Here is a 21,968-nt window from a genome sequence, read left to right on the forward strand (position 1 = left end):
GAATCAGATTTTCTAAATTTTTTAATTCTTTTAAAAAGGTTTCAAGTAGTTAAAGAGATAGTTCAAAAGGAGAAGAAAAATAACACTTACGGTTATCCGAGTTCACCTCAGTAAAGGCTAATCATGTCTACCTGCCAAGGTGATTTCGCCTTAGAAAAGGACTTAATTCACTAATCTTGAAAGATTATAAACAACCTCTAGGAGTCTAGAAAGACACCTTAGCCCTCTCAAGTATACAGACTAACAACCTAGTCACTTGAAGAATACAAATCTCAATAGATTTACAAATGGAAATGTTTACAAGATGTTGCTTCTTAAAAAGTAGATTGAAACATAAACAGTTTAGCTCAAATGTTTAACACAATTTATAAGCAACAACTCTTTTGTTATTACAGATTCTTAGAAACTAGATTTCTCACAACAAAGTGTTTAATGCAGTTTCTCTAAGACTTTTATTTTTCTCCTTTTCTCTTTTTCTCTTTGAAGTGTTTATTTGTTGAGTTTTAAGATATAGCTTGAATAGCTTTGTTGATTGGTAGCTTCTTCAAATGAGAGTGTCTCATATAAATAGTTCCATGAAAAGATGACCATTGAGAGAGGACAAGACGATGTTTTCCTTGATGCAATGGCTCCAAAAAGTATTGGGGAACAGTGAGTACACAAAAGATAAAATCGTACAATACGCCCTGCAAAAGTGGAAAAAGTAATGTATTGTTATACCATATTGCTTATTTTACAAGTTTATGACCTTCCTTCATTTTATATGTACTTCTAGTCTGAAGTAGATAGAGCAGTGAAGAGATCGAGAAACGTAGACGTTCCAAGAGAAATAAATATTCATATTCAGAAAGAAGTCTTTAGAGTCAAAAGCAATAGCCTATCTGAACGATACATTCTGATTTCTGGACTGGAAGCAACAAGCGTATCTGAGCTAAAATCTTGTCTTGAATAATCTCTTAGCTTCAAAACATTTGTAAATCCTTCTTCTGATGAGTCATTCAACATTCTTTAGAACTGCTGATGTCACTTTAGAATTGTGATTAATAGTTTTTATAATGTGTGGTGATGCTGATTCCGATGATTCTTCTGGACATCAATCCTAATCAACCAAAATAGTAAATCTGCACATTTAAGAAACTATTAGAATACAAAATTGTTGCATAACAAATATATGTATTGTTATCATTAAAACTTAAAGATTGAATGCGGAACCAAATCTTGTTCTAACAATCTTTCCCTTTTTGATGATGAGAAAACCATTTATTTTGATGTAACAATTTTACACAGTAATATCACAAAAATAAACAAATTAGAGTTTAGATAGAGAAAACTCCCCCTGAGTTGCACACGTCCCCCTGAGTTGCACACGTCCCCCTGAGTCATAGACTTGCAGATTTTAGAAGGAAGGAATATTTGAGCATTATTTGGAAGACTCTTCCTGAGTTAAACAATCTCCCCCTGAATCTAAAACTTTAGACTTTAACAAAGATGAAAGGTTTTTTATCCTTGTTCATATTTCATCTGATCTCATTATAAATAGTTATTCTAGTCAGAGCATCAGATATCAGAGCATTTAGATCTTTAAGTATCAGAGCTCGTGATTATTCATAAGTTAGAGTACATATTTCTCATGTATCTCACAATTTGGTGAATCATATCAGAGCACAATATAGCCAAATCATTGCTTGATAGAATAGTATTAGAATATTTGATTCATCAGTATCAGAGCATTAGAATTTGGGAATCAGATATTTATGATCATCAAAGCATGATTGAATAGATTTTATCTTATTAGATAAATTAAACATCATAGTCTCTACATGTCTTTAGATATTCTAAACAACAGAATTTTATCAAATGAAGCTTTTTAAGATATTTTTGACTTGCTATCAGAAATTTTCTCATCTTCCTCAGGACATAATTCATGTACCAGAATTAGTGTATTCCTGAATCTCATTTGTTTAATTTTAAAATGTAAGCAAGCAATATTTATTGAGAATAGACATCATCAAAATCATCAATATATTTCTCCCTCTTTTTGTCATAATCAAAAAGTAAAAAAATGATTTTAACATGACTAACTATTTAATAAGGAACACAGAGAGAAAAAACAAAGAACAAGTATCTTCATTCATTGATCAAAAACGCAAAACATCAAACAAAACAAAGTGATTTAAATGATAGTTTTGGAAAGCATGAGGAAACAGAGAATTCTTATGTGCTTAAGGGTTGGCAAAGGAAAGGCTTGTTGGATAAATAAATCCAACGTCACCCTTTGGGATTCGAATGGGTTTAACATCCCAGTCTGTGGCGCCTAGAGAGAGCTTACAAGCCTCGCTTTAGGTGCAGCCCCTGAGGGCTCATACTAGAAGGAAATAATGTTGCGCCCTTACTAACAGCAATTGCTTTTAGCACAATGGTAAGCGCTTGATCCTACAAGTGGTAGCATAGCATGGTCATGGGTTTGAATCCCCCCGGCTGACACTGGGGGGAGAGATTGTTGGATAAATAAATCCAGCGTCACCCTTTAGGATTCGAATGGGCTTAACATCACAACCCATGGCGCCTAGAGAGAGATTACAAACCTCACTTTAGGTGCATCCCCCTGAGGGCTCATACTATAAGGAAATAAAGTTGCAGCCTCACTAACAGCGATTGCTTTTAGCGCAGTGGTAAGTGCTTGATCTTACAAGGCTTTTCTCCAGGATGACATCTTTTTTTTTCCAGCATTTTTTACATCTTGATTATCAAGTCGATTTTTGACTAGCTGTTGTTCAGTCTTAACATCATAAAGAGTCTTTAGAAGACAAGGGAATAGATTGACATTTGAAGTTCCTGAGACCCCTTCAGAAATTTTGAGAGCAAGAATCTTAGCTTCTTCAGCTTCTTTTTCAGTAGCTTCTTTCTGAGTAGCTTCTGCGGCTGCAAGCTCATCAACGTTCCTTTCTTCTTCAACTCTTAATCTTTCATCAGCCTTTGTCATTGAAGTTTCAATGACTTCCTCCAGAAGATCCAAGATCCTTTGGAATTCCTCAGACATCCATTTACTAAGAGAGTTCCAGCTAGAGTTTAATTTTGAAGAATCATTTAAGATGTTAGATTCTTTCTGAAGGATGTTAATCCTTTCTTCAGCGTCATTTTTGAATAAGGATATTTTCTCTTTTAATAATGGGGCATGAGGTTGATATTCTGTGTTGTGATCTTCAGAGCTTTGATCATCAAATATACTTTCTTCAGAGGAAGAGATCCTAGAAGCTGGTGAATTTGGTTGAGTAGGTTATAGCAAGATGGTGTCAACATAGACATGTGAGTTAGGTTCAAATGAGTAGGTAATGTTTGGTTTTAGTTTAGATGCGGAAGGTTGAACAAAGGTTACTATTGGTTCTGAAGCAAATGGGGAAGAAACATATGTAATGACTTCGGAGGCTGTAGGGAAACAAACATAGATTTGTGGTCTAGAAGATGCAGTGCTTCTAAATGCATAAGACATAAGTGATTCAGTGGTTGGTGTAAAAAGATATGGTTTAAACAGAATTTGCGAAACAGCCGATGAGGTTGTTTGAAGGATTGAATTTTCTTTGGATTTTGCTGAAGGAGCAGTAATATAAGATGATGGAAATGGAATGGGTATTGTGGTCACTATGGTTGAAGTGTATGGAGGTGGTGTAGGTAAAGGTGAAACAATTAAACTAGTTGCACAAACATACATAGAAGGATTTACTAATTCATAAACCTTACAAACAGAAGTTGAAGATTGATTTTGAGCAGCATTCTCAGAGGATGTTGAAGATTGTCCTTTTACTAGAGTATTGAATTTCTTTGATTTCTTCTTTTGAGTGTTTTGACTAGAAACAAACTTTCGTTTACCAGTGGGGGATGAGGGGTTTTCTAGAGAAGCATCATAACATAAGACAAGGTCGTGGCATCGATTCCCTCTGCTTAAAGCATTTTGATGTAGGCTTCAATATTTTTTGGAGATTCTTGTTGTGTAAAGAGAGGATTGGTATTGACGGGAATTCTTGTACTTATTACAGAATTATAATCTGTTAGAATGGTAGGTTTGACAACATGTGTATACTTATCAATAAGACCCAACCCTTTAAGGTTGTTACCATTGAGAGTTTTTCCAGTTTTAGACTCTAAATCTTTGACAAGATTTAGTTCACTTAGATGATCAACAAGGCCACTTTCTTTCAGGATGTTTGAAATGAATCTTCCTAATGGAATGTAATTCTTTTTGGATTTTCCAGTATCAACACTCCTGGTTTCGATCAGAGTATCTCTTAGATAGTTAAAGAGAAGACATGGAAGATTAACTTTAATACCTTTCATGATGTAGTACAAGATGAACTTCTGATCATAGTTGACATATTCAGTAGAACTTGAGGATGGTCTAGGATGAATACAGCCTAGAATGATCTAGAATCAAATCCTAAGTTTGTCATCAAGTTCTCTGTTGTAACTGAATGTTCCTTTTGACGTAGTTTCCTTATTTCTTGTGAAGATGGTTGAGATAACCTTTTCCTTTAGAAACTTAGAGTTATGACTGGTGTGAGAGACCCTTTTTCCTTTAACTCCTTCCATACCCAACAAGGTGGCAATAGATTTTTTAGAGATTACAATTTTCTTACCAAGGACATAAGATACAATGTACCTTTTGTCCGCGTCAGCAAATCTTTAGAATTCTTAAACTAGATGAGTGTAAACAAGACCATACAGGCGGTTGAAGAACACTCTCAATCCTTGATTATCAAGTTGTTCTGTTAAATCTATTCCATTATCCTTGAGATTCTCAAAGTCCACAAGAAGTTCACAGAGGACTTCTAATTGATTCACTGGGGTTGATAGACAAATTAAACTTTGTCAATTAAGAATATTAGATTTGCCTGGATTTTGAAATGTTCCCTGAGATTGTTGACATACAGAACCGTTTTATTGGGGAGTACTTGAATTTGTATGTTGAGATGATTCTCCTTGTTTCTCAAATTGCTTAAAGTACTCATAGATCTCTTTTTGTTGGACATCCAGGGAGATAATTTCAGAGAGGGGATTTTAGGGTTTATGGTTTTGAAAGAGAGAATGTGTGGGAAATGAGTGGCGTTATGTGTGCTTTATGAAATAGTGAGTTTTAAATAGTTTGCTGCAATAAATACACAAGCGTGATGAAAAGTAAGGTGAATAATGATGACTTTTCATCTACTCTCATGAATCTCAATGCTCGGGGTATCACCATAAATGATATAATAAGGATAGGTGTCCATATGAATACTTAGCGGCGTAAAATGTGCGGACACAAGTTAATGTTTTCAATATCAAGAAAATAAAGAGTTTTCTTATTTGATATATTTCTGACTTAGATAACTTTTAACTAGTAGAAGTATCTGAAGAAGGAAATAAAAGATTAAAAACAATTTGATAGAAGTCTAAACTGATATATCTTGTCGTCAGATATTTTACTTTTATTTTCTGATTTATCTTTGAGTTCCATTTATGATGCAATAATATGGATTTCTTCAAGCTTTGGTATTTGAATTCAAACATCATTTCTGAATAACTTATTTCACTCTTTTCAGATTATTCTATGGTGAATCTAGTTCTGACAATTTCAACTTTATCTTCAATAGTCAGATTATCAGATACTCGATTGTTTTTGTCTTTGCCTTTTTCTTGACTGATGGAACGTCAGAGGTTTTTGATGTAACATTGTTCACAAACCTTATCCTCTGATCAAGAGTTATTTCTAGATATGCAAAAAAAATTCAAATAACTTTAACTTTTCTGAATCAAGCTCATTATTAACAAATCTCAAAAGAATCCTTAGACCCTCAATATTTTATTAGTGCATATTCCATAACATTTAAGCAGTTAGATTACCTTAAGTGATAAATCCTGAGGGGTGGATCCAAGTAGCATATGAATTTAATTGACCAAACAAAATAGAAATAGACATAAGATTAGGAAGGAACTGAAGAAATGAATTACTCGTTTTTCTAGATAGCCATAACTTTTAGTTTCTATCTTGGTTGATCTTTCTGACTTCATAGCACTTTTAGATTTAGTTTCAAAGACACTTAATCTTGCTGTTTTTATTGACATACTTTTCTTAGGTCTAGGAGTGAATGTTCCTTTTTCTTTTCTCATATCTATGACTACAATTTCAACTGATATAGTGCTAGAGCTATCAGACGTTTCTGACTTAATTTCTAAGTTTTTGAAATTAAAACTCTTGTTCTCAAAAAGATTTAGATTTATATTTAAGACTAAAAGCTCTTCCTTAAGTCTATTAGGATTTTTTAATTCCTTAAATTCAATTTTTAGTAAAGAAAGTTTTTTCAGAGTATCAAGTAATGAAGTAGTTAATTCGAAATGAGAAAGATCGGAGAATACCTCTTTAGAAAATTCCTTTTTTATTTCTGACTCTAAGTCTGCTTCATAGTTTGATACGGTGTCTTCATCAGAAGTTTCAACATAAGCCATTAGTTACATACGGTGTCTTCCATCAACCCTTTTTTCTTGTCCTTTAATAGTATGATGCTTTCTTTCTCGAGCTTTGGACATTCATTTATGTAGTGTACTGGCTCTTTGCATTCATAGAACATAACTTTTTCACTTGATCTTCCTTTGTCGGAGGTTTATAAATGATCTTCTTTGTTTCTGGATCTTCTGATATTGCTTTGTCTTTTCTTCCAGGGTTGCTTGACTCTTTTGGTCAGAAGTGACAACTTGTCTTCATCATCAGAAGCCCCAGTGTTAGAATCTTCTGATTCTTCAGCTTGAATGACCTTGCTATTGTCTTATTTGGACCTTAGAGAAACTGATTTTCCTCTTTTCTGAGGTTCATCTTCTTCTAGCTCTATTTCATGACTCTGAGAGAGCTAACCAACTCTTCAAGAGTTAAGTTGTTTATATTCTTTGCAAGTTTTGGTGCAGTTACCATAGGTCTCTATTTCTTGGGTAGACTTCTGATGATCTTTTTAGCATGATCAACAATGGTATAACTTTTGTCTAGAACCTTGAGTACTGCGACCAAAGTTAGAAATCTTGAAAACATAGTTTCAATAATTTCTTCTTCTTCCATATTGAAAGATTCATACTTTTGAATTAAGGCCAAGGCCTTAGTTTCCTTAACTTGAGTATTGCCTTCATGAGTCACTCTTAATGAATCAAGAATGTCTTTTGCTGAATTTAAGTTTGTAATTTTCTCATATTCATTGTAAGATATGGCATTGAGAATAATGGTTTTAACTTTGTGATGACTCTTGAACTCACATTTTTGTTCATCATCCATTTCGTTTGTGGGTATGGGAATACCAATATCAGTAATGGGTGTTATATGGCCATTAATGACAATATCCCAGAGATCAATATCATATCCTAGATAGAAATTTTCTAGCCTATCTTTCCAATAGTAAAATCTTTTTCCATCAAAGGCTGGAGGTTTAACATTGTAACTATCTCTCACTTGAGTGTTAGCAGAGGCAACCGTTTAGAAGTTTTTCTCACGCTAAACCTCTCTACACGGTTAAGTGTTTGATAAAAATCAACAAAGAGTCGGAGCTCTGATGTCAATTGAAGGTTGAGAAAAACACAAGAAAGGGGGGTTTGAACTGGGTTTTCTAAAACTTTTTAATTCTTTTAAAAAGGGTCCAAGTAGTTAAAGAGATTGTTCAAAAGGAGAAGAAAAAGAACACTTTCGGTTATCCAGGTTCACCTTAGAAAAGGCTAATCATGTCCACCCGCCAATGTGATTTCACCTTAGAAAATGACTTAATACACTAATCTTGAAAGATTACATACAACCTCTAAGAGTCTAGAAAGACACCTTAGCCCTCTCAAGTATACAGACTAACAACCTAGTCACTTGAGGAATACCAATCTCAACAGATTTATAAATGAAAATGTTTACAAGATGTTGCTTCTTAAAAAGAAGATTAAAACATAAATAGTTTAGGTCAAATATTTAACACAATCTATGAGCAACAACTTTTGAGTTATTAAAAATTCTTAGAAACTATATGAGCAACAACTCTTGAACGACGCATTCTGATTTCTATACTAGAAGCAACAAGCGTATCTGAGCTGAAATCTTGTCTTCAATAGCGGCTTAGCTTCATAACATTTGTAAATCCTTTTTCTAATGAGTCATTCAACATTATTCATAATTGCTTATGTCACTTCAGAATTGAGGTAAATAGTTTTTCTAATGTGTGATAATGCTGATTATGATGATTCTTCTGGGCAACAATTCTAATCAACCATAATAGTAAATTTGCACACTTAAGAAGCTATTAGAATACAAATTTTTTGCATAACAAATATATGTGTTATTATCATCAAGACTTAAAGATTGAATGCAGAACCAAATCTTGTTCTAACATATTGTACTAGTCTGATTGTTAAATGTGTGTCGTAAGTCAATACTAGTCTAATTATCTTTCATAAATCAATAATAATCTAACTAAGATTCATAAGTATTGATGAATCCTAATTATAGGAGATATTACTAGTTTTATTATTGAATCATTCTCCCCCTTACCTGGTTATACAAGCATCAGTTAAATGATCTTGTTATGGTGTTGTTCTCTCCCTCAACCTCTAGCCTCTCCTTACACTTTATCTTGCCCTAGCCTTTTCTCTATTTTTTTTTACAAATTATGAAAATCTCTCCCTAATATTTAAATTTCCTTCTTATAATAACCAAACCCTTAATTTGGACTTCCCTCTTCTACCCTCACTTGCTCACAACCTTCTAAAAGCTCTAAATAGTAGTTTAAACTCTCAAGAATAATTTGTGGGGACATGATTAAGTCTTCTTAACTATACTTGTATAATTATGTGGTATTACTTCTCTTCCCTTATCTCTTTTATTTCCAATAATTCTCTTTACTGATCATTGCTGATCTTGTAAGATATTCACTATCGTTACTGATCACGCCATCATATGTTATTAAGTCGGGGACTATGGATGATCTCTGGACAAATTAAGTACATGCTAGGGCATAGTCTCTAAGATGGAGTATATTTCGGGCTTCTTTATCCGAACATTTCATCCTTTCAGGATTTATGCTCAGGGGGCTTATGTAAATCCAAGAATTTTTAATTTAGACGAAATTTCTCTCTCAGTGGTAGCCGAGGTGGTGAAATCGCAAAAGCAGGAATGTCCTTAACCAATAAGGATTCAAGTTGTTTCCCGTGTGCCATAGTTGTGAAGGATCCCAGAGCAGAGAACCTAGCTCGGTCCCTAATAAAAGTCAGACGTCAGGTGCTCAGAGCCGCGCTTATCTAGCTCAGCCTTTGGTTGAAACCGGATAGCCGAGTTGGTAGCCCAACGTAACGGTTAAGAGACAATTCTAGGGTCGCACGGAGGTTAATAAAGTGATGGTGGAGCCGTTATAGAGCGTGGTTGATGGCAATTATGGTGACAAAGGACGTTATCTCAAGCATTTAAGCATGAGAGATGAAGGGGAAACTCATTATGGCTAGAGGGTTGGAACATTAGGGTATATAAAGGACTCCCAAGCAAATAGGAAGGTATTTGGAAAAACAGAGGATAAAATATACTGATTGAAGGAGTGAAAAACACTTAGAAAGGGGGGATTGAATAAGTGTAACTTCTCAAAATTGGTAGATAAAAATAAAGAACACAATTATTTTTATACTGGTTCGTTGTTAACCAAACTACTTCAGTCCACCCCTGACAAGGTGATTTACCTCAACTGAGGATTTAATCCACTAATCAAACTGATTACAATGGTTCTCCACTTAGATATCCTCTAAGTCTTCTAGAGTCTACAGATCACAACTTGATCACTCTAGGAAATCCTTTTACAATCAATGTAAAATAAATAAAACAAGAGTTTAGATTGCTTCTAATAAAGTTGTAATCACCAAGTGATATTTCTCTTAGTTTCTAGTTCTTAACACTCACTAAAATATTCAAAGTCGTGAGGTTGAAGATGAAGTTCTTCTTTGCTTTTCTTGATTTCAGTTTGACATCGTTTTGGTATGTTTGCGCAAGAGTGTGTTGAAAGTATTTTGGGTAAATATTTTCTAATATATCGTATCCACAGAGACTCGGTAATATGGCTGCCGTTCTATAGTCGAATTATAATGAGTTAGGGAAAAGTATTGGTTTTGATTGTTTGTTCTTAAATGTCATATAACCGAATAATAATTGAATGATAAAAAGCTTAAAACGAATAACAATGGTGATTGAATATGTTGAGTTCTAGGGTTCATCAACCTATTCACATACAATAATCAATTAATCCACGAGTGAACATTATTTAAGTTATTATCTTCATTCATCCTCAAAATTGATATTATGTCTAATGATCAATCTAGAACCGCCTCTACCGATATGATATTCGATCTCTCAGAATAACTATAAGGATAAATGGAATTAACCACGATGATTTATGAAAACTTCTTCAAAATCTCATCTCTGAGTATTAATCAACAAGTCAATGTAAAAACCTAGGGCAAAAGTATAAACCCTATCTCTCGATTGATAGTTCAACAATGATATAAATTAAAAGCAAGGTTTTTCATTGATAATAAACTTAAACAATTGTTCACAGGAATTAATCAAAGTAATTGCATCTTCATAGGTTAACTACTACCTTAAACTCAACACAATGGGGTTTAGCTCTCCATAGCCATGAAGAACACACAAGATTTCATGGAAGGATTCATCTTCATCAAAGGATTGTCTTCAATTGATGTTGAATTCTCAGTCGGAAGTTGTTTTCTGCTCTAGAATAGGATTGCTCTCTCAAATTCGTTCACCAAGGATCTCCCTCTTATGAGGATTAGGGCTTCTATTTATAACAATTTGTCTTTGTAACGCAGCTGTCGCGGCTCGGCACGTACTGGCGCGGCGCAAACCCAGGTCAGAGGGTTTGGCGCGTCTTGCCCATGATTGGCGCGGCTCGGCCTTTGCTTTATCCCACTTCTTTGTGATTTCTCTCCTTCAGAGCCTCTATGCCTGCGTGTTTCCTCATCTTTGCTTCTTAACTTCAATTTCTGCACAAATAACACCCAAAGTGACGCAAGTTGTTCTACAATTAGCATCGAACCACTAAAGTTCAATTCCAACTATAAAATCCTTAAAAAGCACAAAATATGTTCACTTCTAGCTCAAAAGGTAGTTAATTTGACAAATGAAAATACTACTAATTCACTCCTAACAAACTCTCCCCAACTTAGAGTTTTGTTTGTCCCTAAACAAAATTACTTACCTCAATGAATACAACAAAACATACCAACAATCATGCAACGAGTTTTTCAAAAATATTTTTCAAATGGTTCAATTCAGTGACCACCTCAGATACTCTTCATCTCCCTGCAAACTCAGAACATACACATGAAACAGATTTTGAAAGGAAATTACCTCCAGAAGTTCAAAACAATACACAACCACAGTTGAATCAGCACTAATCACTCTCATAAAAAATTATGATGAATAACAGAGGGGTTAAACACTCATCCAAACAATTAGATCAACAAGAATCCATATCATACGTTCACCATATTGTTAGCATCAAGTCCTGTGGAATCTGAGAATCGAAAGGTCTTTATAGGGTTGTAATGTGGTTTAGATTCAAAGAAAAGAAGATATTCAAGGGTTGTTCCTATCAGGGAAGCATCTGAATCACAACTCATTCCTTTTTCTCTATACCATTAGCTTTCTCACCCGTTCATCTTTTCATTCGTAGCTCGATGTTTCTTTTATTTTCAACAACTGTCCAAGTTCACACGTTGTTTTTCTTTTGTTTTTCTTTTTTTTTCAAGCTACGCATTTCTTTTTGTTCTTTTCAAATCACCACATGTACTTATTCTTCTTTTGATTATGACTCTCCCCAACTTGGAGATCAACCTGTATTCAGATTCTATGAATGCTCCCCTACTTTCTATAAAGGTAAAAGAGAAAACACATCACCAAATTTTATGGTTGATGGTCCAAAACAAAACTTTTTATTGAGATCAAGAACTCACCAGATGTTTTTCTTGGTGCATAATATGAAATTTATCTTGACTTCAGTCTCAAAGAATGGTTAGCAAAGGATCCCACTCTAAAAAAAAATCAAGCTTTAAGATGGAATAGGCTAAAAGAAACTCTCAATTTCAAACAAGTGCCTAAGTCATTTTCACAGATTTCCACAAAACGATGCGACAAACGGTTTAGCAAAATACAAACATGTCAAAGTAATCGACGGTCTCCTGCATATAGTAAACAATGGAAAGCTTTCCTCACACTGGTTAAGGCTAAGTCGATCCAACAAAAATAGTGTACCATAAAGAACTTCTGCCAAGTAATTACTAACAACCTACGTTTCCTGCACATACTAGGAGTTTGAGTTTGAAAATTCATACCTGACTTGTCACTTATTGAAAAAGAAAGTGAAAACTTAATTTTTTTCAAAAAATTCACTCACTACCACTTTCATGCATGTTGCTCCATTGTTGGTACTTTCACTGTCTTGCTTGAGATTTTCATTATGCTGCAGAAACTACTCCTTCTAAACTGGGGATAAAACAAACAAATAATAAACAGAAAATTGAAAAATGCAAAAGAGTAAATCCACCCCCAAACTTGAACTAAACATTGACCTCAATGTTTCAGAACAAGCCCGAGAGGGTTGACTCACAAAGGGTATTTCCATATCAATTGATTTTTCCTAGCTTTCACCAGAAAGGTCCCCTTATTATTTCCTGAAATAAAAATAAACAAAACAAAATAAAAATTAAAACATTAGAAGTGTGGGTTACCTCCCACGAGGCGCCTCGTTTAACGTCACATGGCTTGACGATTCATGGTTGAATCATTAATCATTGTCTCTTTTTCTTGGTACTTTTCTTACCAATGTGAAACCCCAAAAGTATTTAATGTTTGCTTGTTTGGTTTCTTCATCCTTAATTCTTACCACTTCAACTCGCGATCTTTCTTCCTTCATTTGTTTTGTCCTCTCCTCAAGAGAGATAGCCTCCTTATCCGTTAATTTCTTCTTCTGTGAGAACCTATCCTTGATGAATTTGACACATTTTTGCTTTAACTCTAAACCGTCTAAAAATAGGATGGTGATTTGCAAACGGCTAAACATTTCCATTGGCCGAAAGTAATGAATCACATTCCCTTCTTTATTAGGAACTTGTAGAGGAAGTAATTCCAATGAGAGTTTATGCTCCTTTGCATTACTACTCTTCTTCAACTCTAAGTCCACCCTATTCTCTTTTGAAAAAGTTTCAACTTTTGAAATTTCTAACTCATTCACGACTCCTTTGATTATATCCTCTTTTTTTGTTCCTTCGACTAACACATCATCCACTTTTTTAGGAGGTCTTGGATAAGGTAGCTTCATTGAGGGCTCATACTCAACTTCTATATTTTTCTTGACATTTACATACTCTATATTATCCTTTTCAACAACATCTTCCTTGTCATTAACTTCCTCCTCCACTCTCTTCTTTCCAACATCCTCACCAATCACTTTTACACTCCTTATAGAAGTAGTATTGCAAGTTTCTACACGAGTCGTAGGGTTTTGAAAAGTGGAGATTTGACTTACGTTTTGCTCGGTTACGAATTGGGTAAGTTGAACATCTTGAGTTTCCCGGTTTTGTTGAATGGCTAAAGAGAATTGCCTGAATTGATTCATGGTTTCCTCTAACTCAGAGGGTCCTCTTTGATAACCTTGATTATAGTATGAAAGCCTTTGTTGTTGATATTCATGGTTAGCCATATGATACTCCATCGCATCTTCCGGTGTGCACCATCCGAGATCATGAAACTCATTAACTTGAGGTGTGAACTGTGACACACTTTGAAGGAGATACTCCATTTGTTGAGTTAGGATCTCGTTTTGAGCATGAATCACAACATTTATATTTGGGTCGAACATTGCGACAACCAAAACTCTACAAAGCTAGCAAACAAGAGAAATAACAAGATAAAAAAATAAAAATAAAAATTAAGAGACTATTGCAATAACAAAATCTAAAATAAAGTAACTAACTAAAAATATAAAATAAAGGAGCTAAACTAAAAATCTAAAATAAAGGAACTAAACTAAAAATCTAAAATTAAGTAACTAAACAAAAAATCAAAATTTAAGTAAATAACTAAAAATAATACGACTATTGCAATGCGTGCAATATTGACACAATCCCCGACAACGGCGCCAATTTGTTGAAAGTATTTTGGGTAAATATTTTATAATATATCGTATCCACAGAGACTGAGTAATATTTTTGCCGTTCTATAGTCGAATTATAATGAGTTAGGGAAAAGTATTGGTTTTGATTGTTTGTTCTTAAATTTCATATAACCGAATAATAATTGAATGATAAAAAGCTTAAAACGAATAACAATGGTGATTGAATATGTTGAGTTCTAGGGTTCATCAACCTATTCACATACAATAATCAATTAATCCACGAGTGAACATTATTTAAGTTATTATCTTCATTCATCCTCAAAATTGATATTCTGTCTAATGATCAATCTAGAACCACCTCTATCGATATGATATTCGATCTCTCAGAATAACTATAAGGATAAAGGGAATTAACCACGATGATTTATGAAAACTTCTTCAAAATCTCACCTCTGAGTATTAATCAACAAGTCAATGTAAAAACCTAGGGTGAAATTATAAACCCTATCTCTCGATTGATAGTTCAACAATGATATAAATTAAAAGCAAGGTTTTTCATTGATAATAAACTTAAACAATTGTTCACAGGAATTAATCAAAGTAATTGCATCTTCATAGGTTAACTACTACCTTAAACTCAACGCAATGGGGTTTAGCTCTCCATAGCCATGAAAAACACACAAGATTTCATGGAAGGATTCATCTTCATCAAGGGAATGTCTTCAATTGATGTTGAATTCTCCGTCGGAAGTTGTTTTCTGCTCTAGAATAGGATTGCTCTCTGAAATTCCTTCACCAAGGATCTCCCTCTTATGAGGATTAGGGCTTCTATTTATAACAATTTGTCTTTGTAACGCAGCTGTCGCGGCTCGGCACGTACTTGCGCGGCGCGAACCCAGGTCAGAGGGTTTGGCGCGTCTCGCCCATGATTGGCGCGGCTTGGCCTTTGCTTTATCCCACTTCTTTGTGATTTCTCTCCTTCAGAGCCTCTATGCCCGCGTGTTTCCTCATCTTTGCTTCTTAACTTCAATATCTGCACAAATAACACCCAAAGTGACGCAAGTTGTTCTACAATTAGCATCGAACCACTAAAGTTCAATTCCAACTATAAAATCCTTAAAAAGCACAAAATATGTTCACTTTTAGCTCAAAAGGTAGTTAATTTGACAAATGAAAATACTACTAATTCACTCCTAACAGAGTGTTGTAACTGCTTCTGAATCGGAACTTCTATTTATAGGCGCTGAGAGGAAATGACCGTTGGGAGCATTTAATGCTTTGCGTGAATAGTACAACTTTGCATTTAATGTTTCACACTTTTGTCAACTACCTCGAGCCATGCTCTCACTTCTTTTACTGACTTTGCCTTTTGTAGCTTCTAACGTTCCTTTTGTTAGTCAGAGATTTGACGTTAGAGCCTTTTGTACTTGTATTTTCTTCTGGACTCAAAATGTGTAGAATAGACGTTTCAATTTCAGAGTCTCCAGCTTTGGTGCAGATGCAACTTCTGTCTTCTGACTTTGAAGTGCTTCGAGCGTGATACCATCAGAGCTTCAGAGATTTGCTTCTGACTGCCATCTTATGATGCTTTCCAGTTCATGTTCTGATTCTGCAGGACCATCTTCTGATGTCTTGCCAGACCATGTGCTGATGAAGCCATATAGAACTTCTGGGTTAGTGCTTCTGAACGCTGATTTGTGCATACTCTTTTATACTTTTCCTGAAATGGAAAACGTGAATAATTAGAGTACCACATTCTCTTATACAAAATTCATACTTAATGTTATCATCAAAACTAAGAATATTGATCAGAACATTTCTTGTTCTAACACTGATAACAAACTCACTTCCTTACATTTGCGACCTCACCTGATTAGCATCAGACAGGTTATCCAAAAGGTGTTTTTAGCAAGAACATATATGTGTGTGTGGTCAAGTATATATGTAAATAGTAGATAAACAATATCAGCAATGTTAAATAAACAGTATAGTAAGTATATGAAAATGAAAGTACACTGACCCAATTCTGAATCCAACGAATTTTATAACATAGATAAACAACAAATTGCATCAACCAAAAATTATAAAATCCAGAAACATCAAGAAAAATAAAATAAAAAATTATAATATAAGATGGAGAAGATGAAAAAACCTTGTGGAGACAGAAGTAGTGGTATGCGGCGAAGATGAAAACAACCAAAGAAGTTAAAAAAATTAGTGGAGACAAAAGGAGTAGAATATGAAAAAATTAGGAATCCTAATTGTGTTGTTTTTATAGTAGAGAAGTTAAATATGAAAAGTAAAAAAACCCTCTTTTTTTTTTTAAAAAAAATCTGAGATCTTTTTTTTGTTGGGTCGTGTCCTTTATTTGAAATAAGGTGTCGTATTTGTGTCTGTTGCGTTTTAAATTTTTCCGTTGAACACGTTTCAATTTAAGGTGCATGTATTCGTGTCAGACACGTGTCTGGTGCGGCGACACGTTGAGTGAATGTCATGTCGGAGCTTCATAGCTCATACCCAACTCCCAATCCCAATTAAATATCCATTCTTCACCCCAAACTCAAACGGAAATAATAGATTGAACCTAAAGTTCATCCTATATGGGTTTCAATATCCCCGCCCCGTCCCCACATTAAAGGTCCAGTCTAGAATTTCGCCCGCTTAAAAGTGACAAATAGGTAGACTCTTACCAAAAGGTTATTCAGAACCGAATAACTATCTCCTATTTCACATTGCAATAACAATAAATGTGAAGTAGTTGTAGTAGTAAGATTCAATTTTTCACCAAAGTGAAACGGTTAACAGACAACTGTAAATAAAATAAAAGAAAAATGCTAGTGTCAAACTCTTTAACACACTCCAATTAGAATTAGACACATCATCCACCTTTTTTATATTTTTACCGATAACAGATCAAATAAGTTAAAAACTATATATATTTTTTTAAAAAAATACTTATCTACAAAATTCTCAAATAAAAATTGCAATATTTCACCACCACAAACTACATGCCTCTCACCCACTCCTTATATACAATATTTCATCAAAACTCATCCTAAATGGGTTTGAACATCCCCGTGCGGTCCCCACATTAAAGGTCCAATCTAGAATTTCGCCCGCTTAAAAGTGGCAAATAGGTAGACTCTTGCCAAAAGGTTATTCGAAACCAGATAACTATCTCCTATTCCACATTGCAATAACAATAAATGTGAAGTTGTAGTAGTAAGATTTAATTTTTCACCAAAGTGAAACGATTAACAGACAACTATAAATAAAACAAAATAAAAGAGAAATGCTAGTGTCAAACTCTTTAACACACTCTTCTAACACTCTCTAGTTATAATTAAACACATCATCCACCTTTTTTATATATTTTTAACGATAATCGATTATACAAGTTAAAAACTATATTTATTTTTAAAAAATACATATCTACAAAATTCTCAAATAAAAAATTGCAATATTTCACCACCACAAACTACATGCCTCTCGTTCACTCCTTAGATATAAATATAGAGATAAATTAAATGGAAAATTTAGGTTATATTGTTGCAAAGATACAACAAATATGTACCAAGATATGAAACAAGTTTTTATTATTGTAAAGTTGTTTTTGAGATTTGGGTTTCAAAGTTGATCACATATTGAGTTGGGTTCCATTTTTATTTTTTATCTGAGTTATATTTTTCACCATGTTTAATATTTGGAGATCTGGGTATTATGAAGACAGGGTATCATTCTCTACAAGTTTTGAGTTTCATTCTTCTATCGGCTTTATATTTGAATATTATGAAACAGAGTATTATTCTCTTCATGTTTGTATTTAAAAGTTAAAAGTTTTTCTTAAAAATGTTTTCCATGAACTCTGATTTTATACTTTTGTAACATTTTTATAATTTGGATAGTTGATTTCTGCAACTTGAAGTTATTGGTGACGGGAATGAGCAAGACGAAAAGTTAAGATTTAAACAAAAAATAATAAATATATTGTGCTAAGATGTAACATGTATTAAGATAGAGTGTTTCCAACGGCAGTTTTTTCACAAGTTCTCCAACGTGACAATCAACTTTTTCATTTTTTGAACCATTGGAGTTGGCCAGACTGGCCAACCGTAGTAATGTAATGCACCGGATGTTTGAAATAAAATAATAATAAATATAAAAATGGGTGTTACGGATAGCTATTTCTTTATTTTTCTTTTTTTTTAACACTTTAGTTAATTATAAATGAGTTAAATATGTTTGTGGTCCTTATAAATATCTCCATTTTCGTTTTTAGTCCTTCTAAAATTTTCCTTCAAATAATGGTCTTCATAAAGTTTTCCATTCACAATTTTGGTCTCTGCCATCAACTTTCATTAACGGAAGCTGACGTGGCGTGCCATGTGGAAGACAGGTTGACAAAAATTTGAAAATGTTTGAAATTGTGGAGGTTTTAAACCTCCTCTAAACAAACCCAAAAAAAAAAATATTGGTTCTGAACTTTTTTTGAACACCTTGCAAACAAATTTTTCAATAACCATTATCACATACAAAACTCAAGATGAACACAAGCATTATACATCTCCAACGCCTTCTGGTATGCTAATGCAACATGAGGATAACTATCAATCAGGTCAATGGATACATCATGAAAATTTCCCAGTTGCAATAAGTGTTGAATTCATGTCAACAAGGGGATAGACAACTGGTGATGAAATAAACTTCGAATCTGTTGAGTTTGTTTTTCTTTTGCATGTAACACAAGAACGGAATTTACTTCTTGAATTGGAACAATCTATGATGCTACAACAGTTAGCATGTAACCAAAAGGTTGTCTTGAGTTGCTGAGTTTTCTTTGTTCTTAATCCCTCCCTCTTGAACAAACCAAAATTAAACAATGTTCTGCATTGAATTTTTATACAGTATATTTGTAAGAAAAACCATCAAGAGAGATTAATGGTAAAATTAGAGACAAATATTCTAACATGTCCATTAGATTCATCTATAGTTAGAAGTATAGCCTGCTCATATAGCCTATATGCTTCCCACATCCGAGTGCCTAGTGCAACACGCAAACCACCAGCGGTAAGGGCCCTTTCAAAGTGGGTACCACTGGATCAAACTCTTGGACAAAATCAAGGTAGTCACACCATAGAGAGACGCCTTGAAATGAAGGATAATGCAACTTTGTATTTAACTCAGAAGTGACAAATAAAGTGAATGTGTTGCACATTAACTAATTAATTTTCTAAATGTACCAGATAAACGTTATAATCGTTGTTGAAAAATTTGTTCGCAAGATGTTCGACAAAAGTTCAGAACCAATATCCTTCTTCTTTTTTTTTTTGTTTTGGTTAGAGGAGGTTTAAAACCCCCTCAATTTCAAGTGTTTTCAAATTTTCTCACGTGGCATGCCATGTCAGCTTCCGTTAATGAAAGTTGACAGAAAAGACCAAAATTATGGATGAAAAATTTTATGAGAACCATTATTTAAAATAAAATTTTAGAGGGACTAAAAGCGAAAATAGAGATATTTATAAGTAACACAAACATATTTAACCCATTACAAATAAACTTATTTAAAAAGTTGTACACATAAATTTTTTCACACTTTTATTTTTTTTTAATTTTTAATTTATCTCTCACAATTTCATCACATTACTCTTAATTTTTAATTTTTAAATTTGACTAATTATGTCTTGTTATTTATTATTATTATTTTTAATTATATGTCATGTATTTGAGATTAATTTTAATTATCATTTTAAGTTTTATTATTAATTTAAAATTTATTTATTTTATATTAATTTAAATTATTATTTTAAATTTGTGCGTGTGTGTGATCCAGGCCCGGCCCTGTGCCTGTGCAGCATGTGCCACAGCACAGGGCCTCACAACTTTTGGGGCCTCATAATATTACCCTTTAAGTATTGTTTATACATGATATATACATAGAGCGTTGCTATTTGGCCATGTGTGTTGCAAATTGCAATGAAGAGGCAGCTCACAAGCAAAAGACCAAAGTTTAGTAGCTTTTCGTATGCAAATATGTCAGGAGTACTATAATACAATATTGGATTTAAGCCAAAATTAAATGAGATAAATTACAATAAAATAGAAAAGTAACTTCTTACAATTGTGACGAATAACTTTTTCGCAGGTATATGTTATGCACTATGTTTATCTTAATTGATTTTTTTTTTTAAGATATCACTTTAATAAATTGTCAAAAAAAAAATACATTAATACTGGCGCTCTTCATTTTAAATTATTTTAAGTGAACTATACATAATTATAAAAATATTAATTTTTAATGTATTATTGTTTTTTATTATAGAATAACATATTAAATAGTAAATCAATTTATTTTAATCTAGTTTAATATAGTGTTTATAATCTATTTTACTAATTAAATATTTTTCATGCCTAGCTAATAATAAAATCTTTATATATATTTTCATGTCTTTCTTACTAATTTATAATATTTTATAATATTTCAAGTTGAGCTCCTAATAAAATTGTTATGTATTTTTTAAGATAAAATTTAATATATATTTTGTAAATTGTACATCACAATTTACTTAAGTTCATTTATACGTTGTATCTAAATTTTGATAATTTATATTTTTGTATAAATTGAACTGGAACATTTAATGTATATAAGATCTAAAAAAAACTTTATAAATAAAAAAGTTATACGGCAAAAAAAAACATATGTAAATTATATTTATATGAAATAAATTTTTACATAAATATTTTTAAATAATTTTAATATTATTTATAATTTAAATATATGATGATATTTAAAAATATATATATTTAATTTATTAAGGGGCCTATTTTAAAAATTAGAACCGGGTCTCTAAATTATTTGGGCCGGCCCTGGTGTGATCTGGCGGTAAAACGCTTGGGTCTTTAAGGTGTGTTCCTCTCAAGTTCGAAACTCACTAGGTTCAAATTGTTTATTAAACAAAAATTATTATTTTAAATAAAATGAAATTTAATAGAAATAAAATATTAGTATATGAAATAAAGTTGTGAAACTCAATCTAGATTTTTTTAAGTTGTATTATTGGAGTAAAAATTGGATGAGTTGTTTTAAAATGATGTGGCTTAATAAAAAGTGGAATGCTTGGATGATTGACCGTAACATTTCTCAAAATAACATTGACTCATTGAGTATAATATAAGATAACAATAAAAGCTAACTTCATTAAAACACAAGGTAGTACAAACACATGAATTGCAACCAAAGCACAGAGGAATCACAACTCATTGCTGTTACACTTTGTTTCGCTCAACAGAGAGAGAATTGGAAATACAAAAGAAGGTCTGATAAATTTGTAACTGTCAAATTGTAATTTCTCGATAAAATATATAATACTTCTTAACTCGATTGATTCATAAACACATAACAACAAGTGCTTAATTAACCTATACTAAAAATACATGTCAAAAGTTTGATCCCACTGATGAAGTAGTAGACGCTTCACTTGAACACGGCGTAACCTCCTCGTTTGGTGCATCAAAAACTCTAGTAGAATTAAGCATGTGTTGATAGGTCCTTGCATTGCATAGTTGCTTAATATCTTGTCGATTCCCTTTCGAGTTTTTGTATATCTTAGTTATTCCATTCGAGCATGACAGAACATCTTCATTTAGAGCATCGATACGTGTTAGAAACCTAGTAGAGTTAAGCATGCATCGATAGGCCCTTGCATTACCTAGTTGTTTAACACTCTGTTGATTCCCTTGTAGCTCCTCGCATATCCTCGATGTTTCAGATAAATTCGGCATAACCTTTTTCTTTGGAGGATCATCTCGTACCAG

General features: G+C 33.1%; 1 protein-coding gene across 1 annotated transcript; it reads right to left on the bottom strand.

Annotated features, from left to right (window-relative positions):
* Positions 1-6,943: 6,943 nt before the first annotated feature.
* LOC131597085 (uncharacterized) lies at positions 6,944-7,288 on the bottom strand. Its single transcript, XM_058869800.1, has one exon. The coding sequence runs from the start codon at positions 7,286-7,288 to the stop codon at positions 6,944-6,946; it is 345 nt and encodes a 114-aa protein (XP_058725783.1).
* Between the last annotated feature and the right edge of the window lie 14,680 nt (positions 7,289-21,968).

The sequence above is a fragment of the Vicia villosa genome, linkage group LG4 (assembly GCF_029867415.1).
Source record: "Vicia villosa cultivar HV-30 ecotype Madison, WI linkage group LG4, Vvil1.0, whole genome shotgun sequence".
Classification (NCBI taxonomy): Eukaryota; Viridiplantae; Streptophyta; class Magnoliopsida; order Fabales; family Fabaceae; genus Vicia; species Vicia villosa.